The 22371-nt window shown below is 35.9% G+C and overlaps 1 protein-coding gene across 11 annotated transcripts; it reads left to right on the forward strand.

Annotated features, from left to right (window-relative positions):
* The first annotated feature begins 866 nt into the window (after window positions 1-866).
* On the forward strand, window positions 867-20690 carry LOC125773495 (uncharacterized). Of its 11 annotated transcripts, none has more exons than XR_007420149.1 (4): window positions 8819-9090; window positions 15700-16645; window positions 17213-17967; window positions 20614-20690. XR_007420149.1 is itself a non-coding variant. In XM_049444388.1 (3 exons), exon 3 carries the CDS (start codon window positions 18217-18219, stop codon window positions 19159-19161), a length of 945 nt encoding a protein of 314 aa, XP_049300345.1. In that variant the 5' UTR covers window positions 5938-6071; window positions 13056-13243; window positions 17213-18216; the 3' UTR covers window positions 19162-19619. The 11 variants fall into 11 exon arrangements, 9 of the variants coding, with proteins under 9 accessions (XP_049300350.1, XP_049300348.1, XP_049300345.1 ...); XR_007420148.1 differs by having other exon boundaries at window positions 17213-18534; window positions 20614-20671; XM_049444388.1 differs by lacking the exons at window positions 8819-9090; window positions 15700-16645; window positions 20614-20690 and adding exons at window positions 5938-6071; window positions 13056-13243 and having other exon boundaries at window positions 17213-19619.
* Window positions 20691-22371: the final 1681 nt, after the last annotated feature.

The following is a 22371-nucleotide window of genomic DNA, read 5'->3' on the forward strand; positions in this document are numbered from 1 at the left end:
GCTAAGTTGTCTGTGGAAAAAGTTATTCGAGGTACAAAGACTTAACATTTTCTCAACTTTTCCAAAAAAATTCCTCATTTTGCCACTTTGGATGCTTATAACTCGGTCAGTTTCCAATGGATCTTCAATTGTAGCACATATTTGGATAGATCTGGTCATTAGCTAGCAAAAGTTATTCAACGCCGATGTGCTAAGTTGTCTGTGGAAAAAGTTATTCGAGGTACAAAGACTTAACATTTTCTCAACTTTTCCAAAAAAATCCTCATTTTGCCACTTTGGATGCTTATAACTCGGTCAGTTTCCAATGAATCTTCAATTGTAGCACATATTTGGATAGATCTGGTCATTAGCTACCAAAAGTTATTCTACGTCGATGTGCTAAGTTGTCTGTGGAAAAAGTTATTCGAGGTACAAAGACTTAACATTTTCTCAACTTTTCCAAAAAAATTCCTCATTTTGCCACTTTAGGTGCTTATAACTCGGTCAGTTTCCAATGGATCTTCAATTGTAGCACATATTTGGATAGATCTGGTCATTAGCTACCAAAAGTTATTCTACGCCGATGTGCTAAGTTGTCTGTGGAAAAAGTTATTCGAGGTACAAAGACTTAACATTTTCTCAACTTTTCCAAAAAAATTCCTCATTTTGCCACTTTGGATGCTTATAACTCGGTCAGTTTCCAATGGATCTTCAATTGCAGCACATATTTGGATAGATCTGGTGATTAGCTACCAAAAGTTATTCTACGCCGATGTGCTAAGTTGTCTGTGGAAAAAGTTATTCGAGGTACAAAGACTTAACATTTTCTCAACTTTTCCAAAAAAATTCCTCATTTTGCCACTTTGGATGCTTATAACTCGGTCAGTTTCCAATGGATCTTCAATTGCAGCACATATTTGGATAGATAGGGTCATTAGCTACCAAAAGTTATTCTACGCCGATGTGCTAAGTTGTCTGTGGAAAAAGTTATTCGAGGTACAAAGACTTAACATTTTCTCAACTTTTCCAAAAAAATTCCTCATTTGCCACTTTGGATGCTTATAACTCGGTCAGTTTCCAATGGATCTTCAATTGTAGCACATATTTGGATAGATCTGGTCATTAGCTACCAAAAGTTATTTTACGCCGATGTGCTAAGTTGTCTGTGGAAAAAGTTATTCGAGGTACAAAGACTTAACATTTTCTCAACTTTTCCAAAAAAATTCCTCATTTGCCACTTTGGATGCTTATAACTCGGTCAGTTTCCAATGGATCTTCAATTGTAGCACATATTTGGATAGATCTGGTTATTAACTACCAAAAGTTATTCTACGCCGATGTGCTAAGTTGTCTGTGGAAAAAGTTATTCGAGGTACAAAGACTTAACATTTTCTCAACTTTTCCAAAAAAATTCATCATTTTTCCACTTTAGGTGCTTATAACTCGGTCAGTTTCCAATGGATCTTCAATTGTAGCGCATATTTGGATAGATCTGGTCATTAGCTACCAAAAGTTATTCTACGCCGATGTGCTAAGTTGTCTGTGGAAAAAGTTATTCGAGGTACAAAGACTTAACATTTTCTCAACTTTTCCAAAAAAATTCCTCATTTTGCCACTTTGGATGCTTATAACTCGGTCAGTTTCCAATGGATCTTCAATTGTAGCACATATTTGGATAGATCTGGTCATTAGCTACCAAAAGTTATTCTACGCCGATGTGCTAAGTTGTCTGTGGAAAAAGTTATTCGAGGTACAAAGACTTAACATTTTCTCAACTTTTCCAAAAAAATTCCTCATTTTGCCACTTTAGGTGCTTATAACTCGGTCAGTTTCCAATGGATCTTCAATTGTAGCACATATTTGGATAGATCTGGTCATTAGCTACCAAAAGTTATTCTACGCCGATGTGCTAAGTTGTCTGTGGAAAAAGTTATTCGAGGTACAAAGACTTAACATTTTCTCAACTTTTCCAAAAAAATTCCTCATTTTGCCACTTTAGGTGCTTATAACTCGGTCAGTTTCCAATGGATCTTCAATTGTAGCACATATTTGGATAGATCTGGTCATTAGCTACCAAAAGTTATTCTACGCCGATGTGCTAAGTTGTCTGTGGAAAAAGTTATTCGAGGTACAAAGACTTAACATTTTCTCAACTTTTCCAAAAAAATCCTCATTTTGCCACTTTGGATGCTTATAACTCGGTCAGTTTCCAATGGATCTTCAATTGCAGCACATATTTGGATAGATCTGGTCATTAGCTACCAAAAGTTATTCTACGCCGATGTGCTAAGTTGTCTGTGGAAAAAGTTATTCGAGGTACAAAGACTTAACATTTTCTCAACTTTTCCAAAAAAATTCCTCATTTTGCCACTTTGGATGCTTATAACTCGGTCAGTTTCCAATGGATCTTCAATTGCAGCAAATATTTGGATAGATCTGGTCATTAGCTACCAAAAGTTATTCTACGCCGATGTGCTAAGTTGTCTGTGGAAAAAGTTATTCGAGGTACAAAGACTTAACATTTTCTCAACTTTTCCAAAAAAATTCCTCATTTTGCCACTTTAGGTGCTTATAACTCGGTCAGTTTCCGAAGGATCTTCAATTGTAGCACATATTTGGATAGATCTGGTCATTAGCTACCAAAAGTTATTCTACGCCGATGTGCTAAGTTGTCTGTGGAAAAAGTTATTCGAGGTACAAAGACTTAACATTTTCTCAACTTTTCCAAAAAAATCCTCATTTTGCCACTTTGGATGCTTATAACTCGGTCAGTTTCCAATGGATCTTCAATTGTAGCACATATTTGGATAGATCTGGTCATTAGCTACCAAAAGTTATTCTACGCCGATGTGCTAAGTTGTCTGTGGAAAAAGTTATTCGAGGTACAAAGACTTAACATTTTCTCAACTTTTCCAAAAAAATTACTCATTTTTCCACTTTGGATGCTTATAACTCGGTCAGTTTCCAATGGATCTTCAATTGTAGCACATATTTGGATAGATCTGGTCATTAGCTACCAAAAGTTATTCTACGCCGATGTGCTAAGTTGTCTGTGGAAAAAGTTATTCGAGGTACAAAGACTTAACATTTTCTCAACTTTTCCAAAAAAATTCCTCATTTTGCCACTTTGGATGCTTATAACTCGGTCAGTTTCCAATGGATCTTCAATTGTAGCACATATTTGGATAGATCTGGTCATTAGCTACCAAAAGTTATTCTACGCCGATGTGCTAAGTTGTCTGTGGAAAAAGTTATTCGAGGTACAAAGACTTAACATTTTCTCAACTTTTCCAAAAAAATTCCTCATTTTGCCACTTTGGATGCTTATAACTCGGTCAGTTTCCAATGGATCTTCAATTGTAGCACATATTTGGATAGATCTGGTCATTAGCTAGCAAAAGTTATTCTACGCCGATGTGCTAAGTTGTCTGTGGAAAAAGTTATTCGAGGTACAAAGACTTAACATTTTCTCAACTTTTCCAAAAAAATCCTCATTTTGCCACTTTGGATGCTTATAACTCGGTCAGTTTCCAATGGATCTTCAATTGTAGCACATATTTGGATAGATCTGGTCATTAGCTACCAAAAGTTATTCTACGTCGATGTGCTAAGTTGTCTGTGGAAAAAGTTATTCGAGGTACAAAGACTTAACATTTTCTCAACTTTTCCAAAAAAATTCCTCATTTTGCCACTTTAGGTGCTTATAACTCGGTCAGTTTCCAATGGATCTTCAATTGTAGCACATATTTGGATAGATCTGGTCATTAGCTACCAAAAGTTATTCTACGCCGATGTGCTAAGTTGTCTGTGGAAAAAGTTATTCGAGGTACAAAGACTTAACATTTTCTCAACTTTTCCAAAAAAATTCCTCATTTTGCCACTTTGGATGCTTATAACTCGGTCAGTTTCCAATGGATCTTCAATTGCAGCACATATTTGGATAGATCTGGTCATTAGCTACCAAAAGTTATTCTACGCCGATGTGCTAAGTTGTCTGTGGAAAAAGTTATTCGAGGTACAAAGACTTAACATTTTCTCAACTTTTCCAAAAAAATTCCTCATTTTGCCACTTTAGGTGCTTATAACTCGGTCAGTTTCCAAAGGATCTTCAATTGTAGCACATATTTGGATAGATCTGGTCATTAGCTACCAAAAGTTATTCTACGCCGATGTGCTAAGTTGTCTGTGGAAAAAGTTATTCGAGGTACAAAGACTTAACATTTTCTCCACTTTTCCAAAAAAATTCCTCATTTTTCCACTTTGGATGCTTATAACTCGGTCAGTTTCCAATGGATCTTCAATTGTAGCACATATTTGGATAGATCTGGTCATTAGCTACCAAAAGTTATTCTACGCCGATGTGCTAAGTTGTCTGTGGAAAAAGTTATTCGAGGTACAAAGACTTAACATTTTCTCAACTTTTCCAAAAAAATTCCTCATTTTGCCACTTTAGGTGCTTATAACTCGGTCAGTTTCCAATGGATCTTCAATTGTAGCACATATTTGGATAGATCTGGTCATTAGCTAGCAAAAGTTATTCTACGCCGATGTGCTAAGTTGTCTGTGGAAAAAGTTATTCGAGGTACAAAGACTTAACATTTTCTCAACTTTTCCAAAAAAATCCTCATTTTGCCACTTTGGATGCTTATAACTCGGTCAGTTTCCAATGGATCTTCAATTGTAGCACATATTTGGATAGATCTGGTCATTAGCTACCAAAAGTTATTCTACGCCGATGTGCTAAGTTGTCTGTGGAAAAAGTTATTCGAGGTACAAAGACTTAACATTTTCTCAACTTTTCCAAAAAAATTCCTCATTTTTCCACTTTGGATGCTTATAACTCGGTCAGTTTCCAATGGATCTTCAATTGTAGCACATATTTGGATAGATCTGGTCATTAGCTACCAAAAGTTATTCTACGCCGATGTGCTAAGTTGTCTGTGGAAAAAGTTATTTGAGGTACAAAGACTTAACATTTTCTCAATTTTTCTAAAAAAATTCCTCATTTTGCCACTTTGGATGCTTATAACTCGGTCAGTTTCCAATGGATCTTCAATTGTAGCACATATTTGGATAGATCTGGTCATTAGCTACCAAAAGTTATTCTACGCCGATGTGCTAAGTTGTCTGTGGAAAAAGTTATTCGAGGTACAAAGACTTAACATTTTCTCAACTTTTCCAAAAAAATTCCTCATTTTGCCACTTTGGATGCTTATAACTCGGTCAGTTTCCAATGGATCTTCAATTGCAGCACATATTTGGATAGATCTGGTCATTAGCTACCAAAAGTTATTCTACGCCGATGTGCTAAGTTGTCTGTGGAAAAAGTTATTCGAGGTACAAAGACTTAACATTTTCTCAACTTTTCCAAAAAAATTCCTCATTTTGCCACTTTGGATGCTTATAACTCGGTCAGTTTCCAATGGATCTTCAATTGCAGCACATATTTGGATAGATCTGGTCATTAGCTACCAAAAGTTATTCTACGCCGATGTGCTAAGTTGTCTGTGGAAAAAGTTATTCGAGGTACAAAGACTTAACATTTTCTCAACTTTTCCAAAAAAATTCCTCATTTTGCCACTTTAGGTGCTTATAACTCGGTCAGTTTCCAATGGATCTTCAATTGTAGCACATATTTGGATAGATCTGGTCATTAGCTACCAAAAGTTATTCTACGCCGATGTGCTAAGTTGTCTGTGGAAAAAGTTATTCGAGGTACAAAGACTTAACATTTTCTCAACTTTTCCAAAAAAATCCTCATTTTGCCACTTTGGATGCTTATAACTCGGTCAGTTTCCAATGGATCTTCAATTGTAGCACATATTTGGATAGATCTGGTTATTAACTACCAAAAGTTATTCTACGCCGATGTGCTAAGTTGTCTGTGGAAAAAGTTATTCGAGGTACAAAGACTTAACATTTTCTCAACTTTTCCAAAAAAATTCCTCATTTTGCCACTTTAGGTGCTTATAACTCGGTCAGTTTCCAATGGATCTTCAATTGTAGCACATATTTGGATAGATCTGGTCATTAGCTACCAAAAGTTATTCTACGCCGATGTGCTAAGTTGTCTGTGAAAAAAGTTATTCGAGGTACAAAGACTTAACATTTTCTCAACTTTTCCAAAAAAATTCCTCATTTTGCCACTTTAGGTGCTTATAACTCGGTCAGTTTCCAATGGATCTTCAATTGTAGCACATATTTGGATAGATCTGGTCATTAGCTACCAAAAGTTATTCTACGCCGATGTGCTAAGTTGTCTGTGGAAAAAGTTATTCGAGGTACAAAGACTTAACATTTTCTCAACTTTTCCAAAAAATTCCTCATTTTGCCACTTTGGATGCTTATAACTCGGTCAGTTTCCAATGGATCTTCAATTGTAGCACATATTTGGATAGATCTGGTCATTAGCTACCAAAAGTTATTCTACGCCGATGTGCTAAGTTGTCTGTGGAAAAAGTTATTTGAGGTACAAAGACTTAACATTTTCTCAACTTTTCCAAAAAAATTCCTCATTTTGCCACTTTGGATGCTTATAACTCGGACAGTTTCCAATGGATCTTCAATTGTAGCACATATTTGGATAGATCTGGTCATTAGCTACCAAAAGTTATTCTACGCCGATGTGCTAAGTTGTCTGTGGAAAAAGTTATTTGAGGTACAAAGACTTAACATTTTCTCAATTTTTCTAAAAAAATTCCTCATTTTGCCACTTTGGATGCTTATAACTCGGTCAGTTTCCAATGGATCTTCAATTGTAGCACATATTTGGATAGATCTGGTCATTAGCTACCAAAAGTTATTCTACGCCGATGTGCTAAGTTGTCTGTGGAAAAAGTTATTCGAGGTACAAAGACTTAACATTTTCTCAACTTTTCCAAAAAATTCCTCATTTTGCCACTTTGGATGCTTATAACTCGGTCAGTTTCCAATGGATCTTCAATTGTAGCACATATTTGGATAGATCTGGTCATTAGCTACCAGAAGTTATTCTACGTCGATGTGCTAAGTTGTCTGTGGAAAAAGTTATTTGAGGTACAAAGACTTAACATTTTCTCAATTTTTCTAAAAAAATTCCTCATTTTGCCACTTTGGATCCTTATAACTCGGTCAGTTTCCAATGGATCTTCAATTGTAGCACATATTTGGATAGATCTGGTCATTAGCTACCAAAAGTTATTCTACGCCGATGTGCTAAGTTGTCTGTGGAAAAAGTTATTCGAGGTACAAAGACTTAACATTTTCTCAACTTTTCCAAAAAATTCCTCATTTTGCCACTTTGGATGCTTATAACTCGGTCAGTTTCCAATGGATCTTCAATTGTAGCACATATTTGGATAGATCTGGTCATTAGCTACCAAAAGTTATTCTACGCCGATGTGCTAAGTTGTCTGTGGAAAAAGTTATTCGAGGTACAAAGACTTATCATTTTCTCAACTTTTCCAAAAAAATCCTCATTTTGCCACTTTGGATGCTTATAACTCGGTCAGTTTCCAATGGATCTTCAATTGTAGCACATATTTGGATAGATCTGGTCATTAGCTACCAAAAGTTATTCTACGCCGATGTGCTAAGTTGTCTGTGGAAAAAGTTATTCGAGGTACAAAGACTTAACATTTTCTCAACTTTTCCAAAAAATTTCCTCATTTTGCCACTTTGGATGCTTATAACTCGGTCAGTTTCCAATGGATCTTCAATTGTAGCACATATTTGGATAGATCTGGTCATTAGCTACCAAAAGTTATTCTACGCCGATGTGCTAAGTTGTCTGTGGAAAAAGTTATTCGAGGTACAAAGACTTAACATTTTCTCAACTTTTCCAAAAAAATTCCTCATTTTGCCACTTTGGATGCTTATAACTCGGTCAGTTTCCAATGGATCTTCAATTGTAGCACATATTTGGATAGATCTGGTCATTAGCTACCAAAAGTTATTCTACGCCGATGTGCTAAGTTGTCTGTGGAAAAAGTTATTCGAGGTACAAAGACTTAACATTTTCTCAACTTTTCCAAAAAAATTCCTCATTTTGCCACTTTGGATGCTTATAACTCGGTCAGTTTCCAATGGATCTTCAATTGTAGCACATATTTGGATAGATCTGGTCATTAGCTAGCAAAAGTTATTCTACGCCGATGTGCTAAGTTGTCTGTGGAAAAAGTTATTCGAGGTACAAAGACTTAACATTTTCTCAACTTTTCCAAAAAAATCCTCATTTTGCCACTTTGGATGCTTATAACTCGGTCAGTTTCCAATGGATCTTCAATTGTAGCACATATTTGGATAGATCTGGTCATTAGCTACCAAAAGTTATTCTACGTCGATGTGCTAAGTTGTCTGTGGAAAAAGTTATTCGAGGTACAAAGACTTAACATTTTCTCAACTTTTCCAAAAAAAATTCCTCATTTTGCCACTTTGGATGCTTATAACTCGGTCAGTTTCCAATGGATCTTCAATTGTAGCACATATTTGGATAGATCTGGTCATTAGCTACCAAAAGTTATTCTACGCCGATGTGCTAAGTTGTCTGTGGAAAAAGTTATTCGAGGTACAAAGACTTAACATTTTCTCAACTTTTCCAAAAAAATTCCTCATTTTGCCACTTTGGATGCTTATAACTCGGTCAGTTTCCAATGGATCTTCAATTGCAGCACATATTTGGATAGATCTGGTCATTAGCTACCAAAAGTTATTCTACGCCGATGTGCTAAGTTGTCTGTGGAAAAAGTTATTCGAGGTACAAAGACTTAACATTTTCTCAACTTTTCCAAAAAAATTCCTCATTTTGCCACTTTGGATGCTTATAACTCGGTCAGTTTCCAATGGATCTTCAATTGCAGCACATATTTGGATAGATAGGGTCATTAGCTACCAAAAGTTATTCTACGCCGATGTGCTAAGTTGTCTGTGGAAAAAGTTATTCGAGGTACAAAGACTTAACATTTTCTCAACTTTTCCAAAAAAATTCCTCATTTGCCACTTTGGATGCTTATAACTCGGTCAGTTTCCAATGGATCTTCAATTGTAGCACATATTTGGATAGATCTGGTCATTAGCTACCAAAAGTTATTTTACGCCGATGTGCTAAGTTGTCTGTGGAAAAAGTTATTCGAGGTACAAAGACTTAACATTTTCTCAACTTTTCCAAAAAAATTCCTCATTTGCCACTTTGGATGCTTATAACTCGGTCAGTTTCCAATGGATCTTCAATTGTAGCACATATTTGGATAGATCTGGTTATTAACTACCAAAAGTTATTCTACGCCGATGTGCTAAGTTGTCTGTGGAAAAAGTTATTCGAGGTACAAAGACTTAACATTTTCTCAACTTTTCCAAAAAAATTCCTCATTTTTCCACTTTAGGTGCTTATAACTCGGTCAGTTTCCAATGGATCTTCAATTGTAGCGCATATTTGGATAGATCTGGTCATTAGCTACCAAAAGTTATTCTACGCCGATGTGCTAAGTTGTCTGTGGAAAAAGTTATTCGAGGTACAAAGACTTAACATTTTCTCAACTTTTCCAAAAAAATTCCTCATTTTGCCACTTTGGATGCTTATAACTCGGTCAGTTTCCAATGGATCTTCAATTGCAGCACATATTTGGATAGATCTGGTCATTAGCTACCAAAAGTTATTCTACGCCGATGTGCTAAGTTGTCTGTGGAAAAAGTTATTCGAGGTACAAAGACTTAACATTTTCTCAACTTTTCCAAAAAAATTCCTCATTTTGCCACTTTAGGTGCTTATAACTCGGTCAGTTTCCAATGGATCTTCAATTGTAGCACATATTTGGATAGATCTGGTCATTAGCTACCAAAAGTTATTCTACGCCGATGTGCTAAGTTGTCTGTGGAAAAAGTTATTCGAGGTACAAAGACTTAACATTTTCTCAACTTTTCCAAAAAAATTCCTCATTTTGCCACTTTAGGTGCTTATAACTCGGTCAGTTTCCAATGGATCTTCAATTGTAGCACATATTTGGATAGATCTGGTCATTAGCTACCAAAAGTTATTCTACGCCGATGTGCTAAGTTGTCTGTGGAAAAAGTTATTCGAGGTACAAAGACTTAACATTTTCTCAACTTTTCCAAAAAAATCCTCATTTTGCCACTTTGGATGCTTATAACTCGGTCAGTTTCCAATGGATCTTCAATTGCAGCACATATTTGGATAGATCTGGTCATTAGCTACCAAAAGTTATTCTACGCCGATGTGCTAAGTTGTCTGTGGAAAAAGTTATTCGAGGTACAAAGACTTAACATTTTCTCAACTTTTCCAAAAAAATTCCTCATTTTGCCACTTTGGATGCTTATAACTCGGTCAGTTTCCAATGGATCTTCAATTGCAGCACATATTTGGATAGATCTGGTCATTAGCTACCAAAAGTTATTCTACGCCGATGTGCTAAGTTGTCTGTGGAAAAAGTTATTCGAGGTACAAAGACTTAACATTTTCTCAACTTTTCCAAAAAAATTCCTCATTTTGCCACTTTAGGTGCTTATAACTCGGTCAGTTTCCAAAGGATCTTCAATTGTAGCACATATTTGGATAGATCTGGTCATTAGCTACCAAAAGTTATTCTACGCCGATGTGCTAAGTTGTCTGTGGAAAAAGTTATTCGAGGTACAAAGACTTAACATTTTCTCAACTTTTCCAAAAAAATCCTCATTTTGCCACTTTGGATGCTTATAACTCGGTCAGTTTCCAATGGATCTTCAATTGTAGCACATATTTGGATAGATCTGGTCATTAGCTACCAAAAGTTATTCTACGCCGATGTGCTAAGTTGTCTGTGGAAAAAGTTATTCGAGGTACAAAGACTTAACATTTTCTCAACTTTTCCAAAAAAATTCCTCATTTTTCCACTTTGGATGCTTATAACTCGGTCAGTTTCCAATGGATCTTCAATTGTAGCACATATTTGGATAGATCTGGTCATTAGCTACCAAAAGTTATTCTACGCCGATGTGCTAAGTTGTCTGTGGAAAAAGTTATTCGAGGTACAAAGACTTAACATTTTCTCAACTTTTCCAAAAAAATTCCTCATTTTGCCACTTTGGATGCTTATAACTCGGTCAGTTTCCAATGGATCTTCAATTGTAGCACATATTTGGATAGATCTGGTCATTAGCTACCAAAAGTTATTCTACGCCGATGTGCTAAGTTGTCTGTGGAAAAAGTTATTCGAGGTACAAAGACTTAACATTTTCTCAACTTTTCCAAAAAAATTCCTCATTTTGCCACTTTGGATGCTTATAACTCGGTCAGTTTCCAATGGATCTTCAATTGTAGCACATATTTGGATAGATCTGGTCATTAGCTAGCAAAAGTTATTCTACGCCGATGTGCTAAGTTGTCTGTGGAAAAAGTTATTCGAGGTACAAAGACTTAACATTTTCTCAACTTTTCCAAAAAAATCCTCATTTTGCCACTTTGGATGCTTATAACTCGGTCAGTTTCCAATGGATCTTCAATTGTAGCACATATTTGGATAGATCTGGTCATTAGCTACCAAAAGTTATTCTACGTCGATGTGCTAAGTTGTCTGTGGAAAAAGTTATTCGAGGTACAAAGACTTAACATTTTCTCAACTTTTCCAAAAAAATTCCTCATTTTGCCACTTTAGGTGCTTATAACTCGGTCAGTTTCCAATGGATCTTCAATTGTAGCACATATTTGGATAGATCTGGTCATTAGCTACCAAAAGTTATTCTACGCCGATGTGCTAAGTTGTCTGTGGAAAAAGTTATTCGAGGTACAAAGACTTAACATTTTCTCAACTTTTCCAAAAAAATTCCTCATTTTGCCACTTTGGATGCTTATAACTCGGTCAGTTTCCAATGGATCTTCAATTGCAGCACATATTTGGATAGATCTGGTCATTAGCTACCAAAAGTTATTCTACGCCGATGTGCTAAGTTGTCTGTGGAAAAAGTTATTCGAGGTACAAAGACTTAACATTTTCTCAACTTTTCCAAAAAAATTCCTCATTTTGCCACTTTGGATGCTTATAACTCGGTCAGTTTCCAATGGATCTTCAATTGCAGCACATATTTGGATAGATCTGGTCATTAGCTACCAAAAGTTATTCTACGCCGATGTGCTAAGTTGTCTGTGGAAAAAGTTATTCGAGGTACAAAGACTTAACATTTTCTCAACTTTTCCAAAAAAATTCCTCATTTTGCCACTTTAGGTGCTTATAACTCGGTCAGTTTCCAAAGGATCTTCAATTGTAGCACATATTTGGATAGATCTGGTCATTAGCTACCAAAAGTTATTCTACGCCGATGTGCTAAGTTGTCTGTGGAAAAAGTTATTCGAGGTACAAAGACTTAACATTTTCTCAACTTTTCCAAAAAAATCCTCATTTTGCCACTTTGGATGCTTATAACTCGGTCAGTTTCCAATGGATCTTCAATTGTAGCACATATTTGGATAGATCTGGTCATTAGCTACCAAAAGTTATTCTACGCCGATGTGCTAAGTTGTCTGTGGAAAAAGTTATTCGAGGTACAAAGACTTAACATTTTCTCAACTTTTCCAAAAAAATTCCTCATTTTTCCACTTTGGATGCTTATAACTCGGTCAGTTTCCAATGGATCTTCAATTGTAGCACATATTTGGATAGATCTGGTCATTAGCTACCAAAAGTTATTCTACGCCGATGTGCTAAGTTGTCTGTGGAAAAAGTTATTCGAGGTACAAAGACTTAACATTTTCTCAACTTTTCCAAAAAAATTCCTCATTTTGCCACTTTGGATGCTTATAACTCGGTCAGTTTCCAATGGATCTTCAATTGTAGCACATATTTGGATAGATCTGGTCATTAGCTACCAAAAGTTATTCTACGCCGATGTGCTAAGTTGTCTGTGGAAAAAGTTATTCGAGGTACAAAGACTTAACATTTTCTCAACTTTTCCAAAAAAATTCCTCATTTTGCCACTTTGGATGCTTATAACTCGGTCAGTTTCCAATGGATCTTCAATTGTAGCACATATTTGGATAGATCTGGTCATTAGCTACCAAAAGTTATTCTACGCCGATGTGCTAAGTTGTCTGTGGAAAAAAGTTATTCGAGGTACAAAGACTTAACATTTTCTCAACTTTTCCAAAAAAATCCTCATTTTGCCACTTTGGATGCTTATAACTCGGTCAGTTTCCAATGGATCTTCAATTGTAGCACATATTTGGATAGATCTGGTCATTAGCTACCAAAAGTTATTCTACGTCGATGTGCTAAGTTGTCTGTGGAAAAAGTTATTCGAGGTACAAAGACTTAACATTTTCTCAACTTTTCCAAAAAAATTCCTCATTTTGCCACTTTAGGTGCTTATAACTCGGTCAGTTTCCAATGGATCTTCAATTGTAGCACATATTTGGATAGATCTGGTCATTAGCTACCAAAAGTTATTCTACGCCGATGTGCTAAGTTGTCTGTGGAAAAAGTTATTCGAGGTACAAAGACTTAACATTTTCTCAACTTTTCCAAAAAAATTCCTCATTTTGCCACTTTGGATGCTTATAACTCGGTCAGTTTCCAATGGATCTTCAATTGCAGCACATATTTGGATAGATCTGGTCATTAGCTACCAAAAGTTATTCTACGCCGATGTGCTAAGTTGTCTGTGGAAAAAGTTATTCGAGGTACAAAGACTTAACATTTTCTCAACTTTTCCAAAAAAATTCCTCATTTTGCCACTTTAGGTGCTTATAACTCGGTCAGTTTCCAAAGGATCTTCAATTGTAGCACATATTTGGATAGATCTGGTCATTAGCTACCAAAAGTTATTCTACGCCGATGTGCTAAGTTGTCTGTGGAAAAAGTTATTCGAGGTACAAAGACTTAACATTTTCTCCACTTTTCCAAAAAAATTCCTCATTTTTCCACTTTGGATGCTTATAACTCGGTCAGTTTCCAATGGATCTTCAATTGTAGCACATATTTGGATAGATCTGGTCATTAGCTACCAAAAGTTATTCTACGCCGATGTGCTAAGTTGTCTGTGGAAAAAGTTATTCGAGGTACAAAGACTTAACATTTTCTCAACTTTTCCAAAAAAATTCCTCATTTTGCCACTTTAGGTGCTTATAACTCGGTCAGTTTCCAATGGATCTTCAATTGTAGCACATATTTGGATAGATCTGGTCATTAGCTAGCAAAAGTTATTCTACGCCGATGTGCTAAGTTGTCTGTGGAAAAAGTTATTCGAGGTACAAAGACTTAACATTTTCTCAACTTTTCCAAAAAAATCCTCATTTTGCCACTTTGGATGCTTATAACTCGGTCAGTTTCCAATGGATCTTCAATTGCAGCACATATTTGGATAGATCTGGTCATTAGCTACCAAAAGTTATTCTACGCCGATGTGCTAAGTTGTCTGTGGAAAAAGTTATTCGAGGTACAAAGACTTAACATTTTCTCAACTTTTCCAAAAAAATTCCTCATTTTGCCACTTTGGATGCTTATAACTCGGTCAGTTTCCAATGGATCTTCAATTGCAGCACATATTTGGATAGATCTGGTCATTAGCTACCAAAAGTTATTCTACGCCGATGTGCTAAGTTGTCTGTGGAAAAAGTTATTCGAGGTACAAAGACTTAACATTTTCTCAACTTTTCCAAAAAAATTCCTCATTTTGCCACTTTGGATGCTTATAACTCGGTCAGTTTCCAATGGATCTTCAATTGCAGCACATATTTGGATAGATCTGGTCATTAGCTACCAAAAGTTATTCTACGCCGATGTGCTAAGTTGTCTGTGGAAAAAGTTATTCGAGGTACAAAGACTTAACATTTTCTCAACTTTTCCAAAAAAAATTCCTCATTTTGCCACTTTAGGTGCTTATAACTCGGTCAGTTTCCAATGGATCTTCAATTGTAGCACATATTTGGATAGATCTGGTCATTAGCTACCAAAAGTTATTCTACGCCGATGTGCTAAGTTGTCTGTGGAAAAAGTTATTCGAGGTACAAAGACTTAACATTTTCTCAACTTTTCCAAAAAAATCCTCATTTTGCCACTTTGGATGCTTATAACTCGGTCAGTTTCCAATGGATCTTCAATTGTAGCACATATTTGGATAGATCTGGTTATTAACTACCAAAAGTTATTCTACGCCGATGTGCTAAGTTGTCTGTGGAAAAAGTTATTCGAGGTACAAAGACTTAACATTTTCTCAACTTTTCCAAAAAAATTCCTCATTTTTCCACTTTGGATGCTTATAACTCGGTCAGTTTCCAATGGATCTTCAATTGTAGCACATATTTGGATAGATCTGGTCATTAGCTACCAAAAGTTATTCTACGCCGATGTGCTAAGTTGTCTGTGGAAAAAGTTATTCGAGGTACAAAGACTTAACATTTTCTCAACTTTTCCAAAAAAATTCCTCATTTTGCCACTTTAGGTGCTTATAACTCGGTCAGTTTCCAATGGATCTTCAATTGTAGCACATATTTGGATAGATCTGGTCATTAGCTACCAAAAGTTATTCTACGCCGATGTGCTAAGTTGTCTGTGGAAAAAGGTATTCGAGGTACAAAGACTTAACATTTTCTCAACTTTTCCAAAAAAATTCCTCATTTTTCCACTTTGGATGCTTATAACTCGGTCAGTTTCCAATGGATCTTCAATTGTAGCACATATTTGGATAGATCTGGTCATTAGCTAGCAAAAGTTATTCTACGCCGATGTGCTAAGTTGTCTGTGGAAAAAGTTATTCGAGGTACAAAGACTTAACATTTTCTCAACTTTTCCAAAAAAAATCCTCATTTTGCCACTTTGGATGCTTATAACTCGGTCAGTTTCCAATGGATCTTCAATTGCAGCACATATTTAGATAGATCTGGTCATTAGCTACCAAAAGTTATTCTACGCCGATGTGCTAAGTTGTCTGTGGAAAAAGTTATTCGAGGTACAAAGACTTAACATTTTCTCAACTTTTCCAAAAAAAATTCCTCATTTTGCCACTTTGGATGCTTATAACTCGGTCAGTTTCCAATGGATCTTCAATTGTAGCACATATTTGGATAGATCTGGTCATCAGCTACCAAAAGTTATTCTACGCCGATGTGCTAAGTTGTCTGTGGAAAAAGTTATTCGAGGTACAAAGACTTAACATTTTCTCAACTTTTCCAAAAAAATTCCTCATTTTGCCACTTTGGATGCTTATAACTCGGTCAGTTTCCAATGGATCTTCAATTGTAGCACATATTTGGATAGATCTGGTCATTAGCTACCAAAAGTTATTCTACGTCGATGTGCTAAGTTGTCTGTGGAAAAAGTTATTCGAGGTACAAAGACTTAACATTTTCTCAACTTTTCCAAAAAAATTCCTCATTTTGCCACTTTGGATGCTTATAACTCGGTCAGTTTCCAATGGATCTTCAATTGTAGCACATATTTGGATAGATCTGGTCATTAGCTACCAAAAGTTATTCTACGCCGATGTGCTAAGTTGTCTGTGGAAAAAGTTATTCGAGGTACAAAGACTTAACATTTTCTCAACTTTTCCTAAAAAATTCCTCATTTTGCCACTTTGGATGCTTATAACTCGGTCAGTTTCCAATGGATCTTCAATTGTAACACAGATTTGGAAAGATCTGCTCATCAGCTACCAAAAGTTATTCTACGCCGATGTGCTAAGTTGTCTGTGGAAAAAGTTATTCGAGGTACAAAGACCTAAAATTTTCTCAATTTTTCCTAAAAAATTCCTCATTTTGCCACTTTGGATGCTTATAACTCGGTCAGTTTCCAATGGATCTTCAATTGTAACACCGATTTGGAAAGATCTGCTCATCAGCTACCAAAAGTTATTCTACGCCGATGTGCTAAGTTGTCTGTAGAAAAAGTTATTCGAGGTACAAAGACTTAACATTTTCTCAACTTTTCCAAAAAAAATCCTCATTTTGCCACTTTGGATGCTTATAACTCGGTCAGTTTCCAATGGATCTTCAATTGTAGCACATATTTAGATAGATCTGGTCATTAGCTACCAAAAGTTATTCTACGCCGATGTGCTAAGTTGTCTGTGGAAAAAGTTATTCGAGGTACAAAGACTTAACATTTTCTCAACTTTTCCAAAAAAATTCCTCATTTTGCCACTTTGGATGCTTATAACTCGGTCAGTTTCCAATGGATCTTCAATTGTAGCACATATTTGGATAGATCTGGTCATTAGCTACTAAAAGTTATGCTACGCCGATGTGCTAAGTTGTCTGTGGAAAAAGTTATTCGAGGTACAAAGACTTAACATTTTCTCAATTTTTCCAAAAAAATTCCTCATTTTGCCACTTTGGATGCTTATAACTCGGTCAGTTTCCAATGGATCTTCAATTGTAGCACATATTTGGATAGATCTGGTCATTAGCTACCAAAAGTTATTCTACGCCGATGTGCTAAGTTGTCTGTGGAAAAAGTTATTCGAGGTACAAAGACTTAACATTTTCTCAACTTTTCCAAAAAAAATCCTCATTTTGCCACTTTGGATGCTTATAACTCGGTCAGTTTCCAATGGATCTTCAATTGTAGCACATATTTGGATAGATCTGGTCATTAGCTACTAAAAGTTATGCTACGCCGATGTGCTAAGTTGTCTGTGGAAAAAGTTATTCGAGGTACAAAGACTTAACATTTTCTCAATTTTTCCAAAAAAATTCCTCATTTTGCCACTTTGGATGCTTATAACTCGGTCAGTTTCCAATGGATCTTCAATTGTAGCACATATTTGGATAGATCTGGTCATTAGCTACCAAAAGTTATTCTACGCCGATGTGCTAAGTTGTCTGTGGAAAAAGTTATTCGAGGTACAAAGACTTAACATTTTCTCAACTTTTCCAAAAAAATCCTCATTTTGCCACTTTGGATGCTTATAACTCGGTCAGTTTCCAATGGATCTTCAATTGTAGCACATATTTGGATAGATCTGGTCATTAGCTACCAAAAGTTATTCTACGTCGATGTGCTAAGTTGTCTGTGGAAAAAGTTATTCGAGGTACAAAGACTTAACATTTTCTCAACTTTTCCAAAAAAATTCCTCATTTTGCCACTTTGGATGCCTATAACTCGGTCAGTTTCCAATGGATCTTCAATTGTAGCACATATTTGGATAGATCTGGTCATTAGCTACTAAAAGTTATTCTACGCTGATGTGCTAAGTTGTCTGTGGAAAAAGTTATTCGAGGTACAAAGACTTAACATTTTCTCAACTTTTCCAAAAAAATTCCTCATTTTGCCACTTTGGATGCTTATAACTCGGTCAGTTTTCAATGGATCTTCAATTGTAGCACATATTTGGATAGATCTGGTCATTAGCTACCAAAAGTTATTCTACGCCGATGTGCTAAGTTGTCTGTGGAAAAAGTTATTCGAGGTACAAAGACTTAACATTTTCTCAACTTTTCCAAAAAAATTCCTCATTTTGCCACTTTGGATGCTTATAACTCGGTCAGTTTCCAATGGATCTTCAATTGTAGCACATATTTGGATAGATCTGGTCATTAACTACCAAAAGTTATTCTACGCCGATGTGCTAAGTTGTCTGTGGAAAAAGTTATTCGAGGTACAAAGACTTAACATTTTCTCAACTTTTCCAAAAAAATTCCTCATTTTGCCACTTTGGATGCTTATAACTCGGTCAGTTTCCAATGGATCTTCAATTGTAGCACATATTTGGATAGATCTAGTCATTAGCTACCAAAAGTTATTCTACGCCGATGTGCTAAGTTGTCTGTGGAAAAAGTTATTCGAGGTACAAAGACTTAACATTTTCTCAACTTTTCCAAAAAAATTCCTAATTTTGCCACTTTGGATGCTTATAACTCGGTCAGTTTCCAATGGATCTTCAATTGCAGCACATATTTGGATAGATCTGGTCATTAGCTACCAAAAGTTATTCTACGCCGATGTGCTAAGTTGTCTGTGGAAAAAGTTATTCGAGGTACAAAGACTTAACATTTTCTCAACTTTTCCAAAAAAATTCCTCATTTTGCCACTTTGGATGCTTATAACTCGGTCAGTTTCCAATGGATCTTCAATTGCAGCACATATTTGGATAGATCTGGTCATTAGCTACCAAAAGTTATTCTACGCCGATGTGCTAAGTTGTCTGTGGAAAAAGTTATTCGAGGTACAAAGACTTAACATTTTCTCAACTTTTCCAAAAAAATTCCTCATTTTGCCACTTTAGGTGCTTATAACTCGGTCAGTTTCCAATGGATCTTCAATTGTAGCACATATTTGGATAGATCTGGTCATTAGCTACCAAAAGTTATTCTACGCCGATGTGCTAAGTTGTCTGTGGAAAAAGTTATTCGAGGTACAAAGACTTAACATTTTCTCAACTTTTCCAAAAAAATCCTCATTTTGCCACTTTGGATGCTTATAACTCGGTCAGTTTCCAATGGATCTTCAATTGTAGCACATATTTGGATAGATCTGGTTATTAACTACCAAAAGTTATTCTACGCCGATGTGCTAAGTTGTCTGTGGAAAAAGTTATTCGAGGTACAAAGACTTAACATTTTCTCAACTTTTCCAAAAAAATTCCTCATTTTTCCACTTTGGATGCTTATAACTCGGTCAGTTTCCAATGGATCTTCAATTGTAGCACATATTTGGATAGATCTGGTCATTAGCTACCAAAAGTTATTCTACGCCGATGTGCTAAGTTGTCTGTGGAAAAAGTTATTCGAGGTACAAAGACTTAACATTTTCTCAACTTTTCCAAAAAAATTCCTCATTTTGCCACTTTAGGTGCTTATAACTCGGTCAGTTTCCAATGGATCTTCAATTGTAGCACATATTTGGATAGATCTGGTCATTAGCTACCAAAAGTTATTCTACGCCGATGTGCTAAGTTGTCTGTGGAAAAAGGTATTCGAGGTACAAAGACTTAACATTTTCTCAACTTTTCCAAAAAAATTCCTCATTTTTCCACTTTGGATGCTTATAACTCGGTCAGTTTCCAATGGATCTTCAATTGTAGCACATATTTGGATAGATCTGGTCATTAGCTACCAAAAGTTATTCTACGCCGATGTGCTAAGTTGTCTGTGGAAAAAGTTATTCGAGGTACAAAGACTTAACATTTTCTCAACTTTTCCAAAAAAAATTCCTCATTTTGCCACTTTGGATGCTTATAACTCGGTCAGTTTCCAATGGATCTTCAATTGTAGCACATATTTGGATAGATCTGGTCATCAGCTACCAAAAGTTATTCTACGCCGATGTGCTAAGTTGTCTGTGGAAAAAGTTATTCGAGGTACAAAGACTTAACATTTTCTCAACTTTTCCAAAAAAATTCCTCATTTTGCCACTTTGGATGCTTATAACTCGGTCAGTTTCCAATGGATCTTCAATTGTAGCACATATTTGGATAGATCTGGTCATTAGCTACCAAAAGTTATTCTACGTCGATGTGCTAAGTTGTCTGTGGAAAAAGTTATTCGAGGTACAAAGACTTAACATTTTCTCAACTTTTCCAAAAAAATTCCTCATTTTGCCACTTTGGATGCTTATAACTCGGTCAGTTTCCAATGGATCTTCAATTGTAGCACATATTTGGATAGATCTGGTCATTAGCTACCAAAAGTTATTCTACGCCGATGTGCTAAGTTGTCTGTGGAAAAAGTTATTCGAGGTACAAAGACTTAAAATTTTCTCAATTTTTCCTAAAAAATTCCTCATTTTGCCACTTTGGATGCTTATAACTCGGTCAGTTTCCAATGGATCTTCAATTGTAACACAGATTTGGAAAGATCTGCTCATCAGCTACCAAAAGTTATTCTACGCCGATGTGCTAAGTTGTCTGTGGAAAAAGTTATTCGAGGTACAAAGACCTAAAATTTTCTCAATTTTTCCTAAAAAATTCCTCATTTTGCCACTTTGGATGCTTATAACTCGGTCAGTTTCCAATGGATCTTCAATTGTAGCACATATTTGGATAGATCTGGTCATTAGCTACCAAAAGTTATTCTACGCCGATGTGCTAAGTTGTCTGTGGAAAAAGTTATTCGAGGTACAAAGACTTAACATTTTCTCAACTTTTCCAAAAAAATCCTCATTTTGCCACTTTGGATGCTTATAACTCGGTCAGTTTCCAATGAATCTTCAATTGTAGCACATATTTGGATAGATCTGGTCATTAGCTACCAAAAGTTATTCTACGTCGATGTGCTAAGTTGTCTGTGGAAAAAGTTATTCGAGGTACAAAGACTTAACATTTTCTCAACTTTTCCAAAAAAATTCCTCATTTTGCCACTTTAGGTGCTTATAACTCGGTCAGTTTCCAATGGATCTTCAATTGTAGCACATATTTGGATAGATCTGGTCATTAGCTACCAAAAGTTATTCTACGCCGATGTGCTAAGTTGTCTGTGGAAAAAGTTATTCGAGGTACAAAGACTTAACATTTTCTCAACTTTTCCAAAAAAATTCCTCATTTTGCCACTTTGGATGCTTATAACTCGGTCAGTTTCCAATGGATCTTCAATTGCAGCACATATTTGGATAGATCTGGTCATTAGCTACCAAAAGTTATTCTACGCCGATGTGCTAAGTTGTCTGTGGAAAAAGTTATTCGAGGTACAAAGACTTAACATTTTCTCAACTTTTCCAAAAAAATTCCTCATTTTGCCACTTTGGATGCTTATAACTCGGTCAGTTTCCAATGGATCTTCAATTGCAGCACATATTTGGATAGATAGGGTCATTAGCTACCAAAAGTTATTCTACGCCGATGTGCTAAGTTGTCTGTGGAAAAAGTTATTCGAGGTACAAAGACTTAACATTTTCTCAACTTTTCCAAAAAAATTCCTCATTTGCCACTTTGGATGCTTATAACTCGGTCAGTTTCCAATGGATCTTCAATTGTAGCACATATTTGGATAGATCTGGTCATTAGCTACCAAAAGTTATTTTACGCCGATGTGCTAAGTTGTCTGTGGAAAAAGTTATTCGAGGTACAAAGACTTAACATTTTCTCAACTTTTCCAAAAAAATTCCTCATTTGCCACTTTGGATGCTTATAACTCGGTCAGTTTCCAATGGATCTTCAATTGTAGCACATATTTGGATAGATCTGGTTATTAACTACCAAAAGTTATTCTACGCCGATGTGCTAAGTTGTCTGTGGAAAAAGTTATTCGAGGTACAAAGACTTAACATTTTCTCAACTTTTCCAAAAAAATTCCTCATTTTTCCACTTTAGGTGCTTATAACTCGGTCAGTTTCCAATGGATCTTCAATTGTAGCGCATATTTGGATAGATCTGGTCATTAGCTACCAAAAGTTATTCTACGCCGATGTGCTAAGTTGTCTGTGGAAAAAGTTATTCGAGGTACAAAGACTTAACATTTTCTCAACTTTTCCAAAAAAATTCCTCATTTTGCCACTTTGG

The sequence above is a fragment of the Anopheles funestus genome (genome assembly GCF_943734845.2).
Source record: "Anopheles funestus chromosome X unlocalized genomic scaffold, idAnoFuneDA-416_04 X_unloc_36, whole genome shotgun sequence".
NCBI classification, from domain to species: Eukaryota; Metazoa; Arthropoda; class Insecta; order Diptera; family Culicidae; genus Anopheles; species Anopheles funestus.